Genomic DNA, 20,952 nt, shown 5'->3' on the forward strand with positions numbered 1-20,952 from the left:
GCAAAAAGATGAACTCATTGTCGGAGCAATGTGATCCGGCCCATCATTCGGAAGATGAAGGCTGATACAAAGTACTGGGAGCTTATTAACTCCAATTACACTGGCACTGATTGTGAAGACTTTCTGCAGTTGATGAGCTGTATCTCACGGTGGTCTGGTCCTGTGATGCCAGATAAAATGGGTACAGTCAGGTTGCGGAAGGGCATCACTCTCCTGCCACAAAAAGAATATGTAGTTTGGGGAAAGCTGCCACCTTCTGCACTTGTGTCTCCAGGGAGTACTGTGGTTGTGGAACCCACGTCAGCCCGTTCCACTCCAAAGAACATAATAGTGGGGCGCATTATAACACCCATGTGGGGAGATCGTTGGGTCCCTATGAAAGTCCTTAACCCAACACAGAGTCCTGTGACGCTTCGTCGCAATGCTAAGATTGCTGATGTCTTTCCTTGTATTGCTGTAGAAGACCTGCCCATCACTCAAGGTCTCTGCGAGACTCTGACTGACCAGTGTACCAGTTTTCCCCCCTCATCAGACCCTGTGCCTGACTCTGTGCAGCTACTCAAAGACGCTGGGTTGGCTGATATTGACATTGAGGGCTGTGAAGTGTCAGATGGGTGGAAGAGGAAATTGGTGGAGCTTGTGTTGACTTACCAAGATGTGTTCTCTAGAGACAAACTGGACTGTGGTGAGGTGAAAGACTTTGTCCATCGTATCCACCTCACTGATGACCGCCCTTTCAGGCTTCCCTATCGCAGAGTGCCCCCGGCTGACTATCATAAGTTGCGAGAGGTGCTGTCAGACATGGAGATGAAAGGCATCATCAGTAAGTCCACCAGCGAATACGCCTCACCACTGGTAATGGTTTGGAAAAAGTCAGGTGACTTGAGATATGCACTGACTTCCGCTGGCTCAATGCCAAAACCATTAAGGATGCTCACCCACTGCCCCATCAGGCTGACTGTCTTGCTGCCCTTGGTGGGAATGCTTTCTTCAGCACCATGGACCTCACATCCGGGTTCTACAACGTTTCCCTCCATGAGTCTGACAGACGTACACGGCTTTCACTACACCTCTTGGCCTGTATGAGTACAACAGACTTCCCCAGGGTCTATGCAACAGCCCAGCATCTTTTATGCGGATGATGCTCAGTATCTTTGGTGACTTGAACTTTTCCAGCCTCCTGTGTTATCTTGATGACCTGCTGGTCTTTGCACCTTCAGAAGAGGAGGCCCTAAAACGTATTGAGATTGTCTTCTCTCGCCTGAGGACCAGCAACCTCAAGCTGGCGCAGAAAAAATGTCACTTTCTCAGACACTCTGTGAGGTTTTTGGGTCATGTAGTGGATGCTGGTGGTGTCTCGGTTGATCAGGATAAAGTGAGGGTTATCACCAGTTTTCAGAAGACTGACCTCATGGATGGTGACGGTTGCACTCCTTCTCAGAGGAAAGTGAGATCCTTCCTTGGCATGTGATGTTTTACCAGCATTTCATTCCAGGGTGCTCTCGTGTTGCAAAGCCACTCTTTGCTCTAACTGCCGGTCAGAAGAGGACTAAAGGCTGCCATGGGAGTCGGAAACCTGGAACCTTTCGTAAGCTCACCCCTCAAGACTGGATTCCTGCTTGCGAGAAGGCATTTGAGGAACTCAAAGGTGCACTCCTCAGCTGTGCGGTGCTGGCACATCCTGATTTTGAGAGGCCATTCATCCTTTCAACTGATGCTTCCATGGATGGGCTGGGTGCTGTCTTATCCCAGGTGCCAGCTGGTGAGGAGAGAGCAAGACCTATAGCCTTTGCTAGTAAGTCTCTCAGCCGCAGTCAGGCCAAATACCCAGCACACCGGCTTGAGTTTTTGGCTCTGAAGTGGGCTGTGTGCGATAAGTTCAGCCACTGGCTCAAGGGTCACCAGTTCACTGTCTGGACTGATAACAACCCTCTCACGTACATTCTGACTAAGCCAAAGCTGGATGCCTGTGAACAGCGTTGGGTCTCTAAGCTTGCACCATACTGCTTTGAGATCAAATATGTTCCCGGAAAGCTGAACATCGTGGCAGACACCCTGAGCAGGGAACCGTTTGTGAGGCCTTTGGCCCAGCGCTCCTGTCGGAGCCCTACTTTGAGCTGCTAGAGCAAGTCAGTGATGTGAGAGATGCCAGTGTCCAAGATGCCTTCCGTTTGACCTGTCAACCTCAGTCAATACACAGTGCTCCACCCTCTGCTGTGCTTGATGTGTCTCTGTCAACTGATGACGTGTCTTCTCTCATGTCTTCCCTCTGTGAGTGGGAGTCTGCTTCTCGCCAGCGTGCAACATCCCTCGCTGGTCACCTGACCTCCATTAGTCCACCTGACTGTGATGTCTCTCATGTGCTGTCCCACTCTGATCTCCTGTCTCACCAAACAGGGGATCCTGTGATCTCCAGAGTAGCCCGCTATGTTGAGCGTAAGCGCAGACCCTCCAGACGTGAGCGCTATCACGAGAACCAACATACATTGCGGCTCCTGAAACAATGGGACAAGCTCACATTCCTCAATGGTGTCCTCTACAGAGTTGTGAGGGATCCACTGACAAAACACAAGAGATTCCAGTTTGTGGTACCTGACTCTCTAAAGCAAATGGTGCTGTCTGGCATACACGACAATGCTGGTCATCAAGGTCAACCTCGCACACTCTCCTTGGCTCGTCAGCGTTTCTTTTGGTATGATATGGAGAAGGATGTGCGCAATCATGTGAGAAGTTGCCGCAGGTGTGTTCTCAGTAAGACCCCAGAGCCAGCAGCTAGGGCCCCATTGGAAAGCATTAAGACCTGTGCTCCACTGGAACTTGTGTGCATTGACTTCTGGTCAGCTGAGGACAGCAACAACAAGTCTGTGGATGTTCTTGTGATTACTGACCACTTCACAAAATTAGCACATGCATTCCAATGCCAGGATCAGACAGCTAAGAGAGTTGCTAAAAAGCTCTGGATGGATTCTTCTGCGTGTATGGCTTCCCTCAGCGCATTCACTCTGACCAGGGAGCTAGTTTTGAGAGCGAACTGCTTGCGGAGCTTCTGGTTTTGGGTGGCATTGCCAAATCCCACACTTCACCGTACCACCCCATGGGTAATGGTACCACGGAGAGATTTAATCGCACCCTTGGAAACATGTTACGGTCCCTCCCCCTCAGATCTAAGCAGAAATGGCCGCAGATGATACAGTCCATGACGTTTGTGTATAACTGTACGGCACACGAGACCACCGGCTTTGCGCCATTCTACCTGATGTTTGGGAGGGTCCCAAGGTTGCCAGTTGACCTAATGTTTCGGGATGTCCTTCATGATGACACCATTTGTGACTATGATACCTATGTCAAGTCACTGATGAATGACCTGCGCTCTGCCATGCTCCAAGCCCAGGAACACAGCACGATGGAGCAGAGACACCAGTCAGATCAGTACAACAGAAAGGTGAAGGGTCTGCCTCTTTCACTAGGGGACCAGGTGTTGTTGGCAAACAAGGGAGTCAGAGGAAAAAGGAAGCTCTCTGACAAATGGGAACCTGTTGTGTACACGGTAGTCGACTTGGATCCTGCTCTTCACATCTGCCGTATCAGAGACAAAGAAGGTCATGAGCGTGTGGTGCATCGCAACCTGCTCCTTCAAGTTAACTTTTTGCCCTTGGACACAACATTGAATGACGATGCTGCACATCCTGCTGTGAGCGTTGTCAGTGGCCCCCGAGTCTGACCTGGATGGGTCTGTGACATCTTTTGGGGACACAGGAGCTGTACCTCCTGCCACCCGTACTGTGGATTCCGTCTCCAGCATTGGCGAGTGTGATGACCGCACACTATCATGGATCCATCAGCAATCCGCCGCTGACCCAGTCGAAGATGGTGTTCATGAGACCCCTCCTATGATGGTTGCTCCTGATGTTGGTGGGCTGGCTGGTGATGGAGCCTCCCCAGACTCCCCTGCTGCTTTCCCGTCCCACAGTTTTCATTCTCTTGAGCCCCAAAATGTGGACGTGGATCAGGGACTGACTACACGTTTTGGTAGAATCATTAAACCAGTTCGTCGCTTGATTGAATCAATGGCTCAACTCGAGACACTCCTTGGTGTTGAACCTGTTCAAGCAGCGGTTATCGATGTGTGAATTTGTTTATTGCTGTATGTTGTCCATTGCTATTGTTTTGGTAAAGAATAATAGAGGCACAGAGTTGATTGTATTTTGTTGGTCTGTGCAGTTTGATGGTGACGCCCATAGATATTATGGCCTGTTTTGTGTGGTGTAAATGGCACCTCATTTTGTTATTGTGTGTCCTGGGATCTTGCTAGCGCCGGAGCGGTCTCAGGTCTCTTATCCTCCTTGGAGGAAGCTATGTTGCTGATCTAATTCACTGTATATGTGATGTGAATTTGTTTGAGGCACTGTATCTGTTTATTGTGGGTTTATACATTTTTATTTATTTATTTTTTTTGTGTACTCTTAGGATTTTGGTGTATTCTTGGGGGTGAATGTAACAGGGTCATAAATCACATTGTTATAATTACACAAAATGTGTTCTAAACCCCCAAACTCTTCCCTTTATACCTGACTTTTAGGACCTCCAAGCCTGTAGCTATGTTCATTATCAGTTAGAGCCCCTCCTCATTCTTTTCTTCTTCTTCTTTGGTGCAACCATATAAATACAGTGTACCCCTTTTGCCTCTCCCCTTTTCTACAATTCCCCTGTGGGAGAGGTTGGTGTAATTTCTTTCCAACACTGTAAAACACTCATATAATGCATATTTAGCCACCTGGATGTTTCCTGATTGTGATTTAGTTCAATTATTGTCATTATTAAGCCTGTTTTTTGTTAGATGTTACAAATGTGTAGTATGTGTGTGCCATATGTGTGTTCTAGGGCAGGGGTCCCAACCCCGGGCCCCGGACCGGCGGTACTCGGGCCGTGAGTCGTTTGGTACCGGGCCGCGAGAGTTGAGGCTCGTACCGCACAGAAAAAATAAATAACTTACATTAATTTCATTTTATTTATTATCCGACTCTGAACAGTGTTTTATTTTGAAAAAGACTGAATTCTCTCATTTACTTCCGTCTATGACTGACTCTTGACGCATGTCAAGATACATTATTAGTAGCTAATATTAAACCTACAAGCTAGCAAAATGAGTAAAAAACAGATGTCTTTGGAGGGTTTCTTTGCAAAGGGAAAAAGGCCCAGTGAGGAGACAGAAGAAGAGTGTACGACAACCACTAAGAAAAAGAAAGCTGCATTTAACAGACAATACCAAAATACCTACTTGAAATATGGATTTATCGCGACAGGCGATTCCCATGCACCAAGCCCGCTCTGCATAATATGCGGCGACCGGCTCTCCAATGAGGCAATGAAGCCTTCAAAACTGCTTCGTCACTTGGAGACCAAGCACCCAACATTAAAAAACAAGCCTTTGGAGTATTTTGAAAGAAAAAAGCGGGAACAACAGGGACAGAAGCAATTACTGAGGGCCTCCACAACAACAAATACAGGTGCACTGAGAGCATCATACTTGGTGGCTAACCGTATTGCTAAGGCTAAAAAGTCATTCACTATTGGTGAAGAATTGATCCTTCCTGCCACTAAAGACATTTGCTGTGAACTTTTTGGGGAGGTGGCGGCTGAAAAGATAGCACAGGTGCCTCTGTCGGCTAGCACCGTTACCCGTCGCATTGATGAAATAGCAGAGGACATTGAGACACAGTTGTTGGAGAAATTAATACATCACCATGGTACGCTTTGCAGGTTGATGAGTCTACAGATGTGGACAATAAGCAATACTACTTGTTTATGTGCGATACCTTTATCAGGAGGATTGCATGAGGATATGTTGTGTGCACTATCGTTGACAACCAAAACCACAGCTGCAGAACTATTCAGGTCACTGGATGATTATGTATCAGGAAAACTTAAATGGTCTTTTTGTGTCGGCATATGCACAGACGGAGCTGCTGCCATGACCGGACGGCTGTCTGGTTTGACTACTCGGATTAAGGAGGTTGCACCTGAATGTGAATCTACACATTGTGTCATTCACAGAGAAATGCTGGCAAGCCGAAAAATTCCACCAGAACTTAACAGCGTATTGAATGATGTTGTTGGAGTTATTAACCACATCAAAGCACACGCCCTCAACTCACGCCTGTTCGAGCAACTTTGTGAGGAGATGAACGCGGAGCACAGGCGCCTTCTCTTGCACACAGAAATAAGGTGGTTGTCCCGAGGGAGATCACTCGCCAGAGTTTTTGAATTACGAGAGCCGCTGCAGAGATTTTTCTCAGAAAAGAAGTCACCGCTGGCAGCACATTTCAGTGACAAGGAGTGGGTCGCAAAACTCGCTTACATATGCGACGTATTCGGCCTACTAAATGAACTCAATCTGTCCCTTCAGGGGAAAATGACAACTGTCTTCAAGTTGGCAGATAAGGTAGCTGCATTTAAAGCCAAACTGGACTTGTGGAGACGACGCGTAAACAGAGGCATATTTGACATGTTTCAAACTTTGGCTGGATTTTTGGAAGAGACTCTGCCTGAGCAATCATTCTCCCAGCTAGTGCAGGATCACCTGTCTTTGCTTTTAAAAGAGTTCGAGCGCTACTTCCCAATCACAAAAGACCCACGAACCGACAAGGAATGGATCCGCGACCCATTTGTCAATAAACCGGGTGAATCCAGCTTGCCTTTGCAAGAAGAAGATCAACTTTTGGAAATAACGAATGATGGCGGCCTTAAAAGTATGTTTGAGACATCAGCTTTGCCGGTATTCTGGATAAAAGTCATGGCGGAATACCCCGAGATTGCCACAAAAGCACTAAAAACCCTGTTGCCGTTTCCAACATCATATCTGTGTGAAGCGGGGTTTTCTGCAGTAACAGCGACGAAAACAAAATTGAGGAGCAGACTGAACATAAGCAACACACTTCGGGTGTCATTGTCCCCCATTACGCCCAGGTGGGACCGTCTCGTTGCAGAGAAACAAGCACAGGGCTCTCACTGATTGAGCGTTATGGTGAGTTATCTATTTTCTTGTACTTTTATATTTGTTTTGTAGTTGTGTGTCCTATTTTGAAAGAAATGTTTACGCGTTACCATAGCAACCAGAGTATTAAGGGGGAGAGAGGAGGCTGTTACTCTCAATGTTGTTGGTGCATTTCAGGAGGATGCTGCTAATAAAGTTACACAATTACACAGTGAATACGCGTGTAATATTATATTTACAAAATGCCACAGTTTTTGTCTTGGTCGTATCATTTTATTTTGTTGTATTTATCCGTGACACCTGCCGGTCCGTGAAAATATTGTCTGACATTAAACCGGTCCGTGGCGCAAAAAAGGTTGGGGACCGCTGTTCTAGGGAACGTGAACACTAGCATGAATAGATAATTCTTGCTAGCTTGGAAGTTGTGGTGGGTTAAGCTAACCCTCTTCCCCACTGTTTGTGTTTGGTCATAGGAGCTGGAGTGGGCAAGCTATTTATTTGGAGGTCTTTCTTTCTTTCTTTCTTTTACCGTTTTTATCAGGTATGTCGGATTTCATGTTGTTGTTTTTGTTTTATCAAATATGTTACGTGTAAATGCATATTTTATGTTTAATGTAATAATAAATGCCAGCCCCTTTTCTACAATTCCCCTGTGGGAGAGGAGCTGGAGTGGGCAAGCTATTTATTTGGAGGTCTTTCTTTCTTTCTTTCTTCTACCGTTTTATCAGACACAACGCAGAAACCCACCGGTTACACTGATGACTGATCATTATTGGTGGTATGGCGTCCGTTTAGTTGGGCTGCGGTCTCCTCATCTCTTGTTTCTCTCCTCCGTTTCCGGCCCAAGAGGAAAGTCAGAGGACCAACGATCCCAGATGTTACAGCTGCTGTTACAAGGACTGTGATCACTGTGATCCATGTCCTATCAGAGGACTCTGATGGCTGTGAGGACAAGAAGACAGAAACCAGGCATGTTAGTGAGTGTGGTTTGTGCGAAGGTTTCAGCCAGCGTAAATTTAAACAGAAAACCAAAAACACAAATGTTTCTGTGCAGTTATGTTATCTAATATCAGTCTCTGCTTCCAGGGAAACGTGTCATAATTAAAAATGTCCCCTTACACACAATCACAAACAGACAATGAGCTCCACCCGTGAAGTGAACTGACTGTGCAAGGCATCAAATCCAGGTGTTCGTGGAAAGCCTGCGTGCTGTGATATCACCTCACTGTCCTCCACTCAAACACTGACCCTGCTCTGAAACACTGACTGCAAATCTGAGTTATTGGCGCGTTTAACGAGCCATCAAAGTTTACAGTTCAGTGTGTAGCTATTTAAATGTGGTTGGTGTACTCACCGTCGGTGTGGTTGTAGGCAGAGGTGTGCTACCGGCTGCTGTGGGGACTTGAGGACGGACTCGCAGGCGGACAGCAGAGCGGTGTCTCTCCCACTTGTCTATGTCACAGTAATAAACTCCTTCATCTTGTTGCTGGACTCTCTTTATGGTGAGGGACAGGTCTGCTTGTCGGTCCCACTCTGATGGTATCGACACCCGGCTTGTGTCAACGTCTTCCCCGTATGTGATTCCTCCTGTTCCATCCAGCTGAAGCACCGCGTTTCCATTTCTCCTCCAGCGCGCAGATTTCACCGACTGGCCCGCGGTGACGGAGCGGCACGGGAGTGTGGCATCCTCGCCCTCGGATACAGCAACTTCAGAGGGGACAAATACTTCCAGCTTGATGGCTTCCAAGTCTTTGCCGTTGCACGTAAACTCGTACAGCCCTTCGTCGTTCAGATCTGCGTTTTCCAGGATGAGAGAGAGCCCACTTTGATTCACGCGGTCTGGATGTTGTGGTCCGGGTTTCCAGACGTTTTCCGGGGAGGCGATCAGCTGCGTACTGGCATTCCTTCGCAGATTCAGTCTTCCCCGTCCCTTCAGGCACTCCTCTGACAGCCGAAACTCAACTCCATCTCCTAAAGGAGCTTGGATCAACTTTCCGAAAACCTCGCTGCATAAAAATAGAAGAATGCACACAAAGCTCAGAGTCTTCATCCTGTGAATGAGGAGGTAAAGTGTCTAGCCCGTGTGCTACGGGCTTTAAATAAGGAGAACGTTACGTAGGCAGAGGCACGCTAACGGTGGCAGCACCGCCCACCGAAGGCGGCAGCTTTAGAGCAGCGAGCAGGTTTTGAAACGGATTCCTGCCATCACGAGTGATTTCATTCTCACTGAGTTACTCATACTCATACCGTAGTTTTGTCGGGGCCTATCACCTAATCAGTGCATAGAGGGGGGAGAGGAGAGGAAATAATGATATTTCTTGCAACAGAAGCCTCATATAACATTAAACACATGCAGAAGCAATGACAATAATAATAATGACTGTATTACGTCTATATTCTATATTATCGCATGTCTTATTATTAAACGTCTGTGTGACTTTAATCATGAATAATATAGAGACTTTCTCTCTTTATTTATTCTTTTAGTTGTAGACTACAGCTCTTTTGTCAATACTTGCTGTTTTTAAATGAGCTAATAAATGTTTTGACTCAACTGTGACAATCAGCTGCGATTTACTTTAAATGCATGCAGTTTATTGTGTTTATTCACTGTAATAAAGATTATTAGTAGAACGGGTCAAAAAAAGGCAAAAGGACGGGAAAAAGGGAAAGTGACGTGCTGCGCTCCGGTTAGCTAGTTTTCATGTTGGACGGTAAGAGGGGAGCCGCAAAGAGCGGAAAATGTTAAAATGTCCGCACAGTATGTGCGTTAAACCGGCTACAGACACGAGGACGTTACTCAGTAGTCTTTTATTCATCCCGGATACTCCTGCATAACTTCAGGTAAACTGTTTTGTTATTATTATTATCACGATTATTATTATTATTAATAGCATTTTAGCTCCTCGTTAGCTTTGGTAACATGCTAACAAACCTAGCCTTTTTGGAGCTGGTCGACATTTACAAATCGGCTGTTTCTATTCTGTCAATTCTAGCCAATCATTTTACGTTTCCGAGGATAGTAGGCGGGGCCAGGTACGTATGTTCTTTTAGAGCAGAGCTACAGAAAAATGCCCAAGGCGAAGAGGTCAAAGTCTGGCTGTACTTCACAGCAAAAGATGCAAACTCAGCAGCCTGCAACAAGTGCTTTAAGGTGATACTGTGATACTGTCATAGGAGGTAACACCTCAAATCTGATGAAACACCTGGCGGCATAGCGTTTTTTTGTTTGTTTTTTAAAGCCGAGAAATGCGCCGTGTTTGATAGCTTGCTGCCAGACCTCACACCGTGCACATCTTCTGCGGGTGTGGTGCCTGTTATCGGACCCGGAGTTAGCAACATCCCCCAAGAACCCGAAGAGTAGAGTCCTGGCCCCTAGCCCTGTCAGCCTAGCAGAAATGATGACGGATGATGATGGCAGCAGCAGCCGTTCTTCTCTGCGTGAGTAGCTTCATGTTATTCGTGTGTAATTAACGTTGAGTACGCTAACCACATTATTAAATTAATGCATGTGAGGTGAACTAGCAAACACCGTTGTAGTTACATGCGGCTGTCTTCTTGTTTGATGGCAGATACTCCCTTCACCCTGGCCAAAAAGGCTAAAATGACCAAAGAAAAGGTGGAAAACAGCTAAACATGAGAGGTTTTTGGACAAAGTTTGTGTTTTTTCAATTGTTTAAGCACTGCTTTCAGCCAAGAGTGATACCATATATGCCCTGAAGAAAAGGCTAACATTGTTATCTTTTTACAAAAAAACAGCTGAACATGAGAGGTTTTTGGACCAATTTTGTGTTCTCCATTCTTTAAGCACCGGTGTTCCAGATCAACTGGCGTTTAGATTAACTGGCGTTGGTCGAACAGATGTGAGGCAGACTTGCGTTTCAGGAGCTGCTACAGACAAACCAGCAAAAAAACGCCAAATGTGTCATCTGTGACACTTGTGAGGTTATCTCAAACACACTCCGTCAGTCTTGATGCCGTTAAACAACAAAATGTTTAAAAATGTCGCGAGTTTACCTGGTGATATCCTCATGCGCGACGCGATCGCGAAAACAGCAAACAATTAACACCACGCCGGTGTTGTTCACAGGACAGCAACAGTAAACGATCGGGAGACTCTTGTCGTCGTTATCATTCCCCTCGCACGTTTTATTTCTCCGGTTTCAGCGTTTTTGCTGCACAACTAAAGCGTGCAGTTTACTTTGTGTGCACCAACATGGACTCGAATCAACCAGCGCCACCTCTGTCCAAGTGCCACAGCCTACAGCCAGATCAACTTGTGACACACATCTGCACCACGTCTGAATTCGTTTCATGCACAACACATTTGTACCTTTCAATTGTGTGTTTGTGCGTCATGCAAAGAAACCTTTGAAATCAATGAAATGATATCATGTATTGTCAAAGGAAAACCTGGAAGGAGAGTAAGAAACACAAACTCAGTTTATTTCGTGTACACGGGCGAAGCTTACTGCGTCGCAAGACACAAGCAAGTCGCGCAGAGCCTCAGTCCGTTCTTTATTTTATAGCAGAGAATAGATTACACAGCATCTCTAGGTGGAGCATACATAATAGAAAAACATCTCTAGATATGGTTATCGCATGAGTGGCCGTTATCCATAAGACAAGAAGGACTAGTATGTTTTGTCATATCAGCTTCAGGTAGAACTGTCTCTATCTGAGCGTGTGTGACGTTGTAACTTCCTCACGCATGCTTCTGTTCCTTAATCTGTAGGTTGCAGGCACATCATGTTCTCACAAGAAATTATACTTAAGCAAAATAAAGGTTATCAAAGTAAGTAAATGTAAAAATCTCTTAACATTCCCTCCTGTTTTTGCTGATTTAATTTCTTCATAAAACATGCTTAAAACATCAAAGTCTACTTTCTTGCTGTCTGCATTTTCAAGTAGCTCATCATTGTGCATGTGATTTTAATCAAACATGGTTATATTCACGTTATAATTTTAAACAGTGGCATTTTCATCATTTTCATCTTCACTCTCATCATTAGGTTCTAAATCAAGTGGAATACTGAGTATGCTGCAAGTGAGGTGTTAATCATTCGTTTGATTATGGCTTTTAGACATGGGATAATACATGTGGCAAAGAAGCAGAACAAAATTAAAAACACTCCAACTCCAATGAGTAGTCTCTTCAGTACTTGTAGCCATGAGGCGTTGAAAAGCCAGGTGAACCACTCAGTGGTGTTTTTCACATAGTCCTGACTTTGGGCTTCCTTCAGTTGCCTAAGGCATTCAGAGCATCAGTCATGTTTGAGGAATGCACATTGTCCAGGATGTAGGTACAGCAGGTGTTGTCGAAGAGGACACATAGTCCTCCTTTCTCGGCGAGAATCATATCCAATGCTACTCTGTGTTGCATTACTGCAATGCGCAGAGCGTCGATTTCTTGGTTTTGTTCGTCGTTGATTTTACATGACGCGTTCAGAAAGAGTCCAAAGCGATAATCCAATGTTTCAATCCTTAACATGTTTTTTCCAGTTCCAACCCACGGAAACAGTGAGTGGAGGACCTTCTGTCCAGTGGTCCATAGTTTGAATTCCTCGGGCACATCACTGCCGTACACGGGGTCGTGTGGTTGGATACCTGGAGATGTTGATCTTCCTTTCTGTCGTGTGGTTGGGGTTGTTTACAGCGGTCATCCTGAAGGTGTGGTCTGATATGAAGATGGGGGCACAAACTCCGGTCCAGCCTGGGGGTAGTATGAAATAAGCACGTTGTCCACATAGCCAGGCCATTCCTTGGACCCAGTAAGTGCCATTTGAGGGCCGGTCGTGTTCACAGGGGCACCTTCTCCACTTCCAGCGGTCTGATTACAGTTAGTGGTGTTTCCAAGCGGTCTGTTACCGTTGTTTTGCTGGTAGCACATGGAGTGGTTCTTCCCTGGGGTTTGGTCCAAGAACACTGGGAAGTGAATGGATGTGTTCCGGTTTGTCACGTTGAAGTTGATCCAGAAAAGTTGGTCACACGTTCCATTGTCAAGTCCAGCGTCTTCAATGGTGATTATCTCGTGTTGGGGTGGTCCCTGAAAGATACTAAGGAAGTTAAGCGAGTAGATGGTAGATGAGCTTGTCTCGTTGATGATGATTTTATTATGCTGATAGCCAACGCCCGAAAAGCTGGCGGCACGTTTGGCTTGTGTTTTGTTCTTTATTGTCCTCGAAAAGTGCGAGGAGTCCTGCTAGGAGCAGGAGGACAGCTGCTAGGACGGCGAGTGTCTTCATGACAGCCAAACACACCTAGATCCTCGGGTGAGTAGACTACTGGCGAGAAGTAGAGGGCGGGATATACCCAATCAGCCCTCTCTTCACCAGGTAGATCACCAGAAGGTAGGGGTGCTGGAGTCTATGAGTCTGGGCTGTCACTCACTTTCTTGCAGTGGCTTTGGTGAATCCAAGATGGTCTCTCTGCTATCTTACAGGCGGTTGGTGTGGTGATAAGCACTTGGTATGGGACCTTCCCAGCGGGGCGAGCTCCAATTCTTTCTATGGAGAACTCGAATCAGGACCCAATCACCTGGCTTCAACCTGCAAGATACTGGAGAAGATTCAGAAGGCAGTTTATTGTTCAAAACAATATCTTTGTTTTCTAGTAGCTTCGACATCCATTCTGCTAGTGTGGTCTCTCTGATTGATTTATCTAAAGGTTCACTTGTGATTGGCAGTGGAAATGGTCTGCCATGAATGATTTCAAAAGGTGTGAGTTTCTGAGAACCCTGTGTTAGTCTCATCCACATTTTTACTAGGCCTATACACTCAGGCCATGGTCTCCCTGTTTCTTCCATACATTTTCTAAGTCTCTGTTTTATTGTGCCGTTAGTTCTTTCCGCTAATCCTGCACTTTGCGGGTGATAAGCACAGTGATTTTTGATGCTGAATCCTAGTGCTTCAGAGACTTTGCTGATTACCTCATTGACAAAGTGTGTCCCATTATCTGATCTTATCAGAGTGGGGATGCCATATGTTGGAATAAAATGGTTACATAAGCATTTTGCTACTGAAATGGCATCTGCTTTCTTTACTGGGTAGATTTCTGGCCATTTTGAGAATACGTCTATGATCACTAGAGCGTATTTTGAGCCTTGGCATTCATTTAGTTCAATAAAATCCATGTGGATTGTGTGGAAAGGATGAGGTGGTGTGGGAAAATGACCTCTTTTTGGTCTGAGATTCCCTTGTGCATTGTGTTTTTTTGGCAAATCATGCATGTTCTGACAAATTCTTTTGCTGAAGTTTCGAAATTTAGAGTAAAAGTGTTTTGGAGATTATATCTACTATCCCTCCTGTTGACACATGGAGAGTAACTCCATGTGTCACTAAGGCTGCTGTTTTGTGTAGAGATTTTGGAAGTATTGGTTTTCCTTCACAAACCATCAAGTCATCTTTTAGTTGCGCTCCGCATTTCAGCCATTTCCTTTGCTCAGCTGTGGGAGCTGCTTTTTGTTCATCCTTTAAAACATCAAGTGGTATTTGTGAGGGTGATGTTGACATTAGTGTGTCTACAGTTTGTTGTGCCGCTGATTTTGCAGCTTGATCTGCGAAGTTATTGCTTTTGTTATGCTTGAGTTGTCTCTTTGGTGTGCTGCACATTTACATATTGCTAGCTGTCTTGGCAGAGTTATTACTTCTAAAAGTGTTTTTAGAAGATTTCTGTGTTGTACTGGATGTCCTGTGGAGGTAACCATGCCTCTATTTTGCCAGATTTTTGCAAAATGGTGTACTGTAAATGTCAACTCGTGGTTTGGTTTCTTCATCTAGCTTTCTTATGCAGCAATGTGCGTCGCCATCTTCCAGAGTGGGAAGAAGTGTGCTAGGGTTTAGCTGTCCACACTTCGGAATTCTGATGTGTGACTGTGAGAGTAAAATGTCTACATAGGAAAGTTGTCGTGCATGTGTGAGGTATGATAGATTTGCTTGCAGTAAGATGGAGGTCACAGCATGTGGGACTTTAATGATCAATGTGTGTCCTAAAACAATATCAGCGGACTTTTTAACTGCCTCTGCTGTGGCTGCACAAGCCTGCACGCACGTAGGCAGACCCAATGCAACGGAGTCTAATTTACACGAATAAAATGCAAGTGGGCGTTGTTTTTCCCAAAGGCCTGTGTTAGAACAGCCTTCATATAACCTGCACCTCCATCTACATGCGAGTAGAAAGGCTTATCATAATCAGGCAAGCCAAACTGTATTTGTCTGTAATGCCAGTTTCAAGTTACTGAATGCTTCTTCTGCTTTCTTCTTTGTAGATGCAACACTACATTTTGACTTAAGGCATTTTAGGCAATTCCTTTTTCAAAGAACTCACACATCTTACATATTTCAAACTTTAAGTTAGGAAAAAACTTGCATTGCTTACAGTCATAGTCACAGCTCTAAAACTAGGCATTAAAATCATATGCCTATCATTATATGTCACTGTGATCCACAAGTATGATCACAAATTTGTTTTTCAACCAACAAAACAACAAACAAAACAAAAACAAATTGCCAATGGATGAAGGCTTTACAACATGAGCCAGGACACAAAAGAAAAAGAAAAAGCTGCTGCCAGAAACAAAGCAGAAGTGTGAGGGAAAAAACTGAGCTACAACAGCTGCATGTGTGAGCTTTAATATGCAGCTTCTGCTCTAAAAAACAAATAAAAAAACAAATAAAAAAATGTGCACTTGCTCATCAGCTTGGTAGTGTCCACATATTTAATCATTTTATTCAGCTTCTCAAACCTGTAGCTTTAGCTGTGTGTACAGGGTTTGGCTTATTAGTGTTAGTATAGGTTTGCTCTTCATCTCAAAAGTCTCATCTAGGATGACAGGTTTACACCAGGTCAAGTGTCTCTATGCACTTGATTAGTTTAGGTATTTTCCTTATTTTCTTCATCTCATATATTTTATACTGAGTTTGAGCAACCTTAAGCTTGAATCAGACTACTTTTAACAATCATCCACCTCACATCATAACTGACTGAGGTGCTCTTCTTATTAATAGTATGTCATTATAATGTTATTATTGTTTTGTTTTTCCTTTTTTTATAACAGCAATAGTATATTACAATACACTACTTTATACTAATACAATAGTTTATTATTTTATATTTCATTATGTATCCATCAAGGCCGATGTGACCTGCAGTTTCACACCTTCCAAGCTGGAGACATTTGCTTTCCACACTCTTTCCCTGGCTGAACAATGACACAGCCTTAATATACTTACGCATTCTCTATTTTATTTAATATGTTTGTGTGAATTATCTGCTTTCATTATTCTGTTCGTTCAGCTTGGTTGTCTTCCCAATTTTGTTTCATTTGTTAGTACCAATTTACAGGTTGTTATCCTCCTATTATTAGTTTGAATACATAAGCTCTAATTTAATTTACCCTTTGTTTATTCCACTATGCATTCCTCTTGTATTTATGTGTATTCAGTTGGGTCTGTATCCAGCCTTTTTAAACTTTGATCTCTAATCTTTTACTTGATGAGGATTACTATGTTCTTCCTGATATGGGTGAATGTATAGTGGGACGTTTTGTTTTCTTAGGCTTTCTCCATCTACAAGCACTAATTGTCCGGCGCCTGACATTTTTTTTCTAACCACTGCTCGTCAGCAGTGAGTTTTGGTGGGCTGATTACCCATTGTTACAACACAACTGCAGAGCTTTCTCTGGTATGAGACTCAGGAGTGGTTGCTGACACGGCCTCCAACTCCGAGCTACTTGCGGAGCGGTGTCAGTTTTACGGGACGGAGCCCAACCTACTTCTCCTTTGTCACCAGTACTTCAGCGTCTTACAGCAAATAAAATAACAATAACAACTGGAAGCAACTCAGCAGCGTATTGTGCTGTAAAATTAGTTTACTTCCAACAGACAGAAAAATGACATACACAAACACATATATTCACTCTTGTTTCTTTATGCGCGTGGGTCCTTGCGGCGGACCAGGCCAGTTTTAACTTTTTCAAGTTAAGTTTTAGACGTCTTAAATCCTTACAGCGGATTACTCTCTTTGTGCACCCGTGCAGTGGGTCAGCCTAATGCGCTATTAATCCTTGCGCGGATAAGACCTATGCGCTTCTCTTTTGTGCACCCGTGCAGTGGGTCAGCCTAATGCGCTATAATCCTTGCGGGGATAAGACCTATGCGCTTTTTAAACAAAGAGTTTGTTTCTCACCTCTCCAAAGGATCTGTAGTTAGGACGGAGATTCCTCACTGCACCCAGCGCTGTGGACCGTTCTAATCACCCTGGCCTAGACCGAATTCACATTCTAGGGCTCTCACCTCTACCTAGAGAGGGCTGTCGACAGACTTCAGGGTCGGCTTCTCACGGCGTCAGGATGCACTGAGGGTCTCTGGTTAGGAGTCACAGCCAATCAGCTGTTATTTCCCATCCGGCTCGGAGACAAGAAATATGTCAAAGGAAAAAACTTAGAGAAGCAAGAAACATGGCATGTACATGGGCGAGGCTTACTGCGTGGTAAGACACAGGCAAGTTGCGCAGAGCCTCAGTCCGTTCTTTATTTTATAGCAGAGAATCGATTACACAGCATCTCTAGGTGGAGCATACGTAATAGAAAACATCTCTAGATATGGTTATCGCATGAGTGGCCGTATCCAGTAGCGGTTTTAGATACGGCGACACGGGCGGTGCCCGGGGCGGCATCGTGATGGGGGGCGGCATCACGGGCATCGGCAAAAAGAAAAGAAAAAAAGCTCGTACTCATGCTGCCCCGATGGCAGCCAGCGCATATTGGGAATGCATAGGCACCGATCGGTTTTCTATCGCCCATTTGCTGGGCGTCAGGGCGCCCTCCGTTTGCGAGGTGCGCCTGCGGCACAGGGAGGAGAGGCGGGGCGGCGGGGATTCTCTGCTGGCTGGAGCAGCATCTAATAACCAACTCGCAAAATAAAACAAAATAAAACAAACAACAAACATGAAAACACCAGACATCATGATACAGACTTATAATTTGCACCGATGTTTTTTCGAAATTCTATACACGAAAACTGAGCGCGAGAGCCTCGGTGCGCCTGCTCGCTGCTGAAGTCAAAGTAAACTTTATTGTCATCTCCGCTACATACAGTCCAGTATATAGAGAGACGAGACGACGAGGCTCCAGTTACAGCAGTGCAAATAACGAACAATAAATATAGTAGAGTAAGAAATAAATATACACTTAGGACTCGGGTAAAGGGATCAATAACAATTTAAAATTTATAATTTACAGTTTGATGATTTAAAGTCTCACACATAACCCGTGGAAAGGGGAAGGGAGCCTGCTTCTTCCAGATAGAGCACATTTCATTCATAATGATGTAAATCCAAGCCCATTATGTATTCATGAGTTGAATCCTGGGTTGTGTGAAATCTCAGAAATACACCCTAGACAAATTAATCTGTGAACTAAGGTGTAGATCTGTTAGGTTATGTTGTGGTGATCCTCTGGTTGAGGGATGGGTGTTCATACTGGAGTGCAAAATTAAAACCAATGGAAAATGGACAAGAAAAGTTCAAAGCCAATAGGTGCTCAGTTTAGAAAAAAGAGAAAAGAAGAGGAGAAGAAATGAACAAAAAATACAGGTAAGCAGATGTGTCATTGGATAATGGCAGGTCATTGTGACACAATCAGAATCAGAATACTTTATTAATCCCTAAGGAAACAATGTGGGTTACAGTTGCTCCAAGAAGAAATGGTAAAAAATAGTAACAGTAACAGACTAAACTCCAAACAATACATTATGTTACAGATTTTAATATCAATTAGTCAGTGTCAATTGTTGATTTGTCCTGTTCTCATTGTATGACGAATTATGATGGCTGTTTGGTAGCTGTTTGCATACTATGCATACTCTCTCTCTCTTCATATGTGTGTGTGGACAACAGTTTTATGTTAATGTACAATCCTTAACATGTTTTGTGTGGTGTGTGTGTGTGTGTGTGTGTGGTGGTGGTGGTGGGGCGGGGGGCGCCAGAGAGAGTGTTCGCCAGGGCGCCAAACAGGCTAGGACCGCCACTGCCGTTATCCATAAGACAAGAGGAACTAGTATCTTTTGTCATATCAGCTTCAGGTTGGAACTGTCTCTGCCTGAGAGTGTGTTACTTTGTAACTTCCTCACGCATGCTTCTGTTCCTTAATCTGTAGGTTGCAGGCACATCATGTTCTCACAAGAAATTATACTTAAGCAAAATAAAAGTTATCAAAGTAAGTAAATGTAAAAATCCCTTAACATATACTATCATGAGGGAAGTATTGTAATAAGAGCCTATCGTGGGCTGTCTGGGGATTCCCACCTCTAGTTGCCCACTGTTTTTATTCGCTGATCTGCAACATTAACATCCTTCAGCACAGCCCCAGCAGGTAGCCAGTGTAAACACAGTGATTCAAGTCATGATATTTATTGAAGGCTGTGGGAGTGCTGCTGTGGGGCTAATTTGGAGCTAACCTCTTTATGTTTCCTTTAACAAGGTGATTCTCCTCAGTATTACTGGTCAAGAACTGCACACAATCCCTACTGTAACTGTGTGTGTGTGTGTGTGTGTGTGTGTGTGTGTGAAATCAGTTACAAGAGTAAAGCAGCTCATGTTACATGTCAGGGCTCTAGACTAACTGTTGCCAGGGTTGCACTGGTTTGCCTAACTTTGGGCGCACCCAAATTTTTCAACTGCATCGCTTAACACCACAGTGTTACATGTGCACTTTTTGGGGGGGGAAATTGCTGTCCATATAAACAATATTGATTTGTAAATGATTAACTAACAATCTTGTCAACCCAAAGTTCTTTATTTGGAGCACAGTTCTACAAGAAGACAAGTTACTGAAAAAGTCCTTGTGCTTAAAGTGCTTTGGGACTCTTTGGTAATATTGTAGACAATGTTAAACTTAATCATCATCACGGCCTCCTCTGATTACCTGTTTGCTGCTGCCTGCCACTAAAAGGCAGTGGGGAGAGGGGACACCACTTCTGTCCACCTAAGCTACTCACTGGAGATGGGTATCGTCACTGATTTCGATAATCCATTCGATTCCAATTCACAAGGTCCTGATTTGATTCGATTAAGTTTTGCCTCAGACACTCAGAAATATTATTATTCTGATCATTTATCAGTACTGATACATGTGAGACTTCATCAGAGGTGTGAGCATCACAGCAGATGCCTTTGTGTCAAAGTAACTGAGGATAAAAACAGAAAACATGAAGGAGAGAGAGAGAGAAAGAGAGCTGTGCAGGAGTGTGATTTTTATCGTGATGGAAGCAAAACAGCAAAAGTAGGAGGAAATTAATGACCACATTTATCAAATGTGCATCGCAGTTTGGATCTTCTTTTGCTGCTGGTTCAGTCAGTTTTGGTTGGAAACACAAAGCGCGGACCCGCCGACGCATCAGAATCAGTGAGCTGTCGGCTTTCAGCCCCGACGGCGTGTCCGTGTCGTCAGGTGAGAAAGCCGAGAAAGAGAAAGCTGATTCTGATGCGTCAGGTCCGTGCTCTGTTTACGTCTTTGTGTGGAATCCGTGTACCTGCTCTCATTTGCTGTTTGATGGTTTGTGAGCTTTAACCTGAGATTCTGGCGTTTCTGACAAAATACATTTATATTTAAAAGTCGATTCAGGATTTAATCAATTGATATCGCTTTATTCAAGCTACTCACCTCACTCTCTCCACCTGCACAGTCAGTCAGAGAGGTCCCACCCCTGACTATCTCTGATTGGTTTAGACCACGATATGGGCATAATGTGTCTGTTGTTGACCACACAGAGACTTTCATTGTTGCAGAGACTTTGCAGAGTGATGGAGATGGTTTGGTGGTCCAGGTGAAGTCGTCTGAGATGTCACCTCCAATGTTCCCTCTAATGTTTGATGTGTCTGAGTGAACACACAAACTCCCTGAGCGATCCCTTGGACCACTGTGAGCGACATCAGACGTGTGCACTGTGGTCACGCCAGCA

The 20,952-nt window shown here is 44.5% G+C and overlaps 2 protein-coding genes across 3 annotated transcripts in view; one reads left to right on the top strand and one right to left on the bottom strand.

Annotated features, from left to right (window-relative positions):
• Positions 1–7,724: 7,724 nt before the first annotated feature.
• LOC106097475 (uncharacterized) lies at positions 7,725–9,142 on the bottom strand. The gene is made up of 2 exons (XM_019354729.2): positions 8,349–9,142; positions 7,725–7,936 (listed from the first exon to the last, which is right to left on the bottom strand). Exons 1-2 carry the CDS (start codon positions 9,042–9,044, stop codon positions 7,745–7,747), a joined length of 888 nt encoding a protein of 295 aa, XP_019210274.1. The 5' UTR covers positions 9,045–9,142; the 3' UTR covers positions 7,725–7,744.
• Positions 9,143–9,540: 398 nt separating this feature from the next.
• LOC102076476 (ankyrin repeat domain-containing protein 46) overlaps positions 9,541–20,952 on the top strand; it is a 59,883-nt gene continuing 48,471 nt past the window's right edge. The window contains exon 1 of one of the 2 annotated variants that reach the window (XR_003215294.1): positions 9,541–9,838. The gene's annotated coding sequence lies outside the window, so the exon portion shown is untranslated. The remainder of the gene's footprint in view (positions 9,839–20,952) is intronic. The other variant, XM_019354740.2, reaches the window with a different exon arrangement.

This window comes from Oreochromis niloticus, linkage group LG3 (assembly GCF_001858045.2).
Source record: "Oreochromis niloticus isolate F11D_XX linkage group LG3, O_niloticus_UMD_NMBU, whole genome shotgun sequence".
NCBI classification, from domain to species: Eukaryota; Metazoa; Chordata; class Actinopteri; order Cichliformes; family Cichlidae; genus Oreochromis; species Oreochromis niloticus.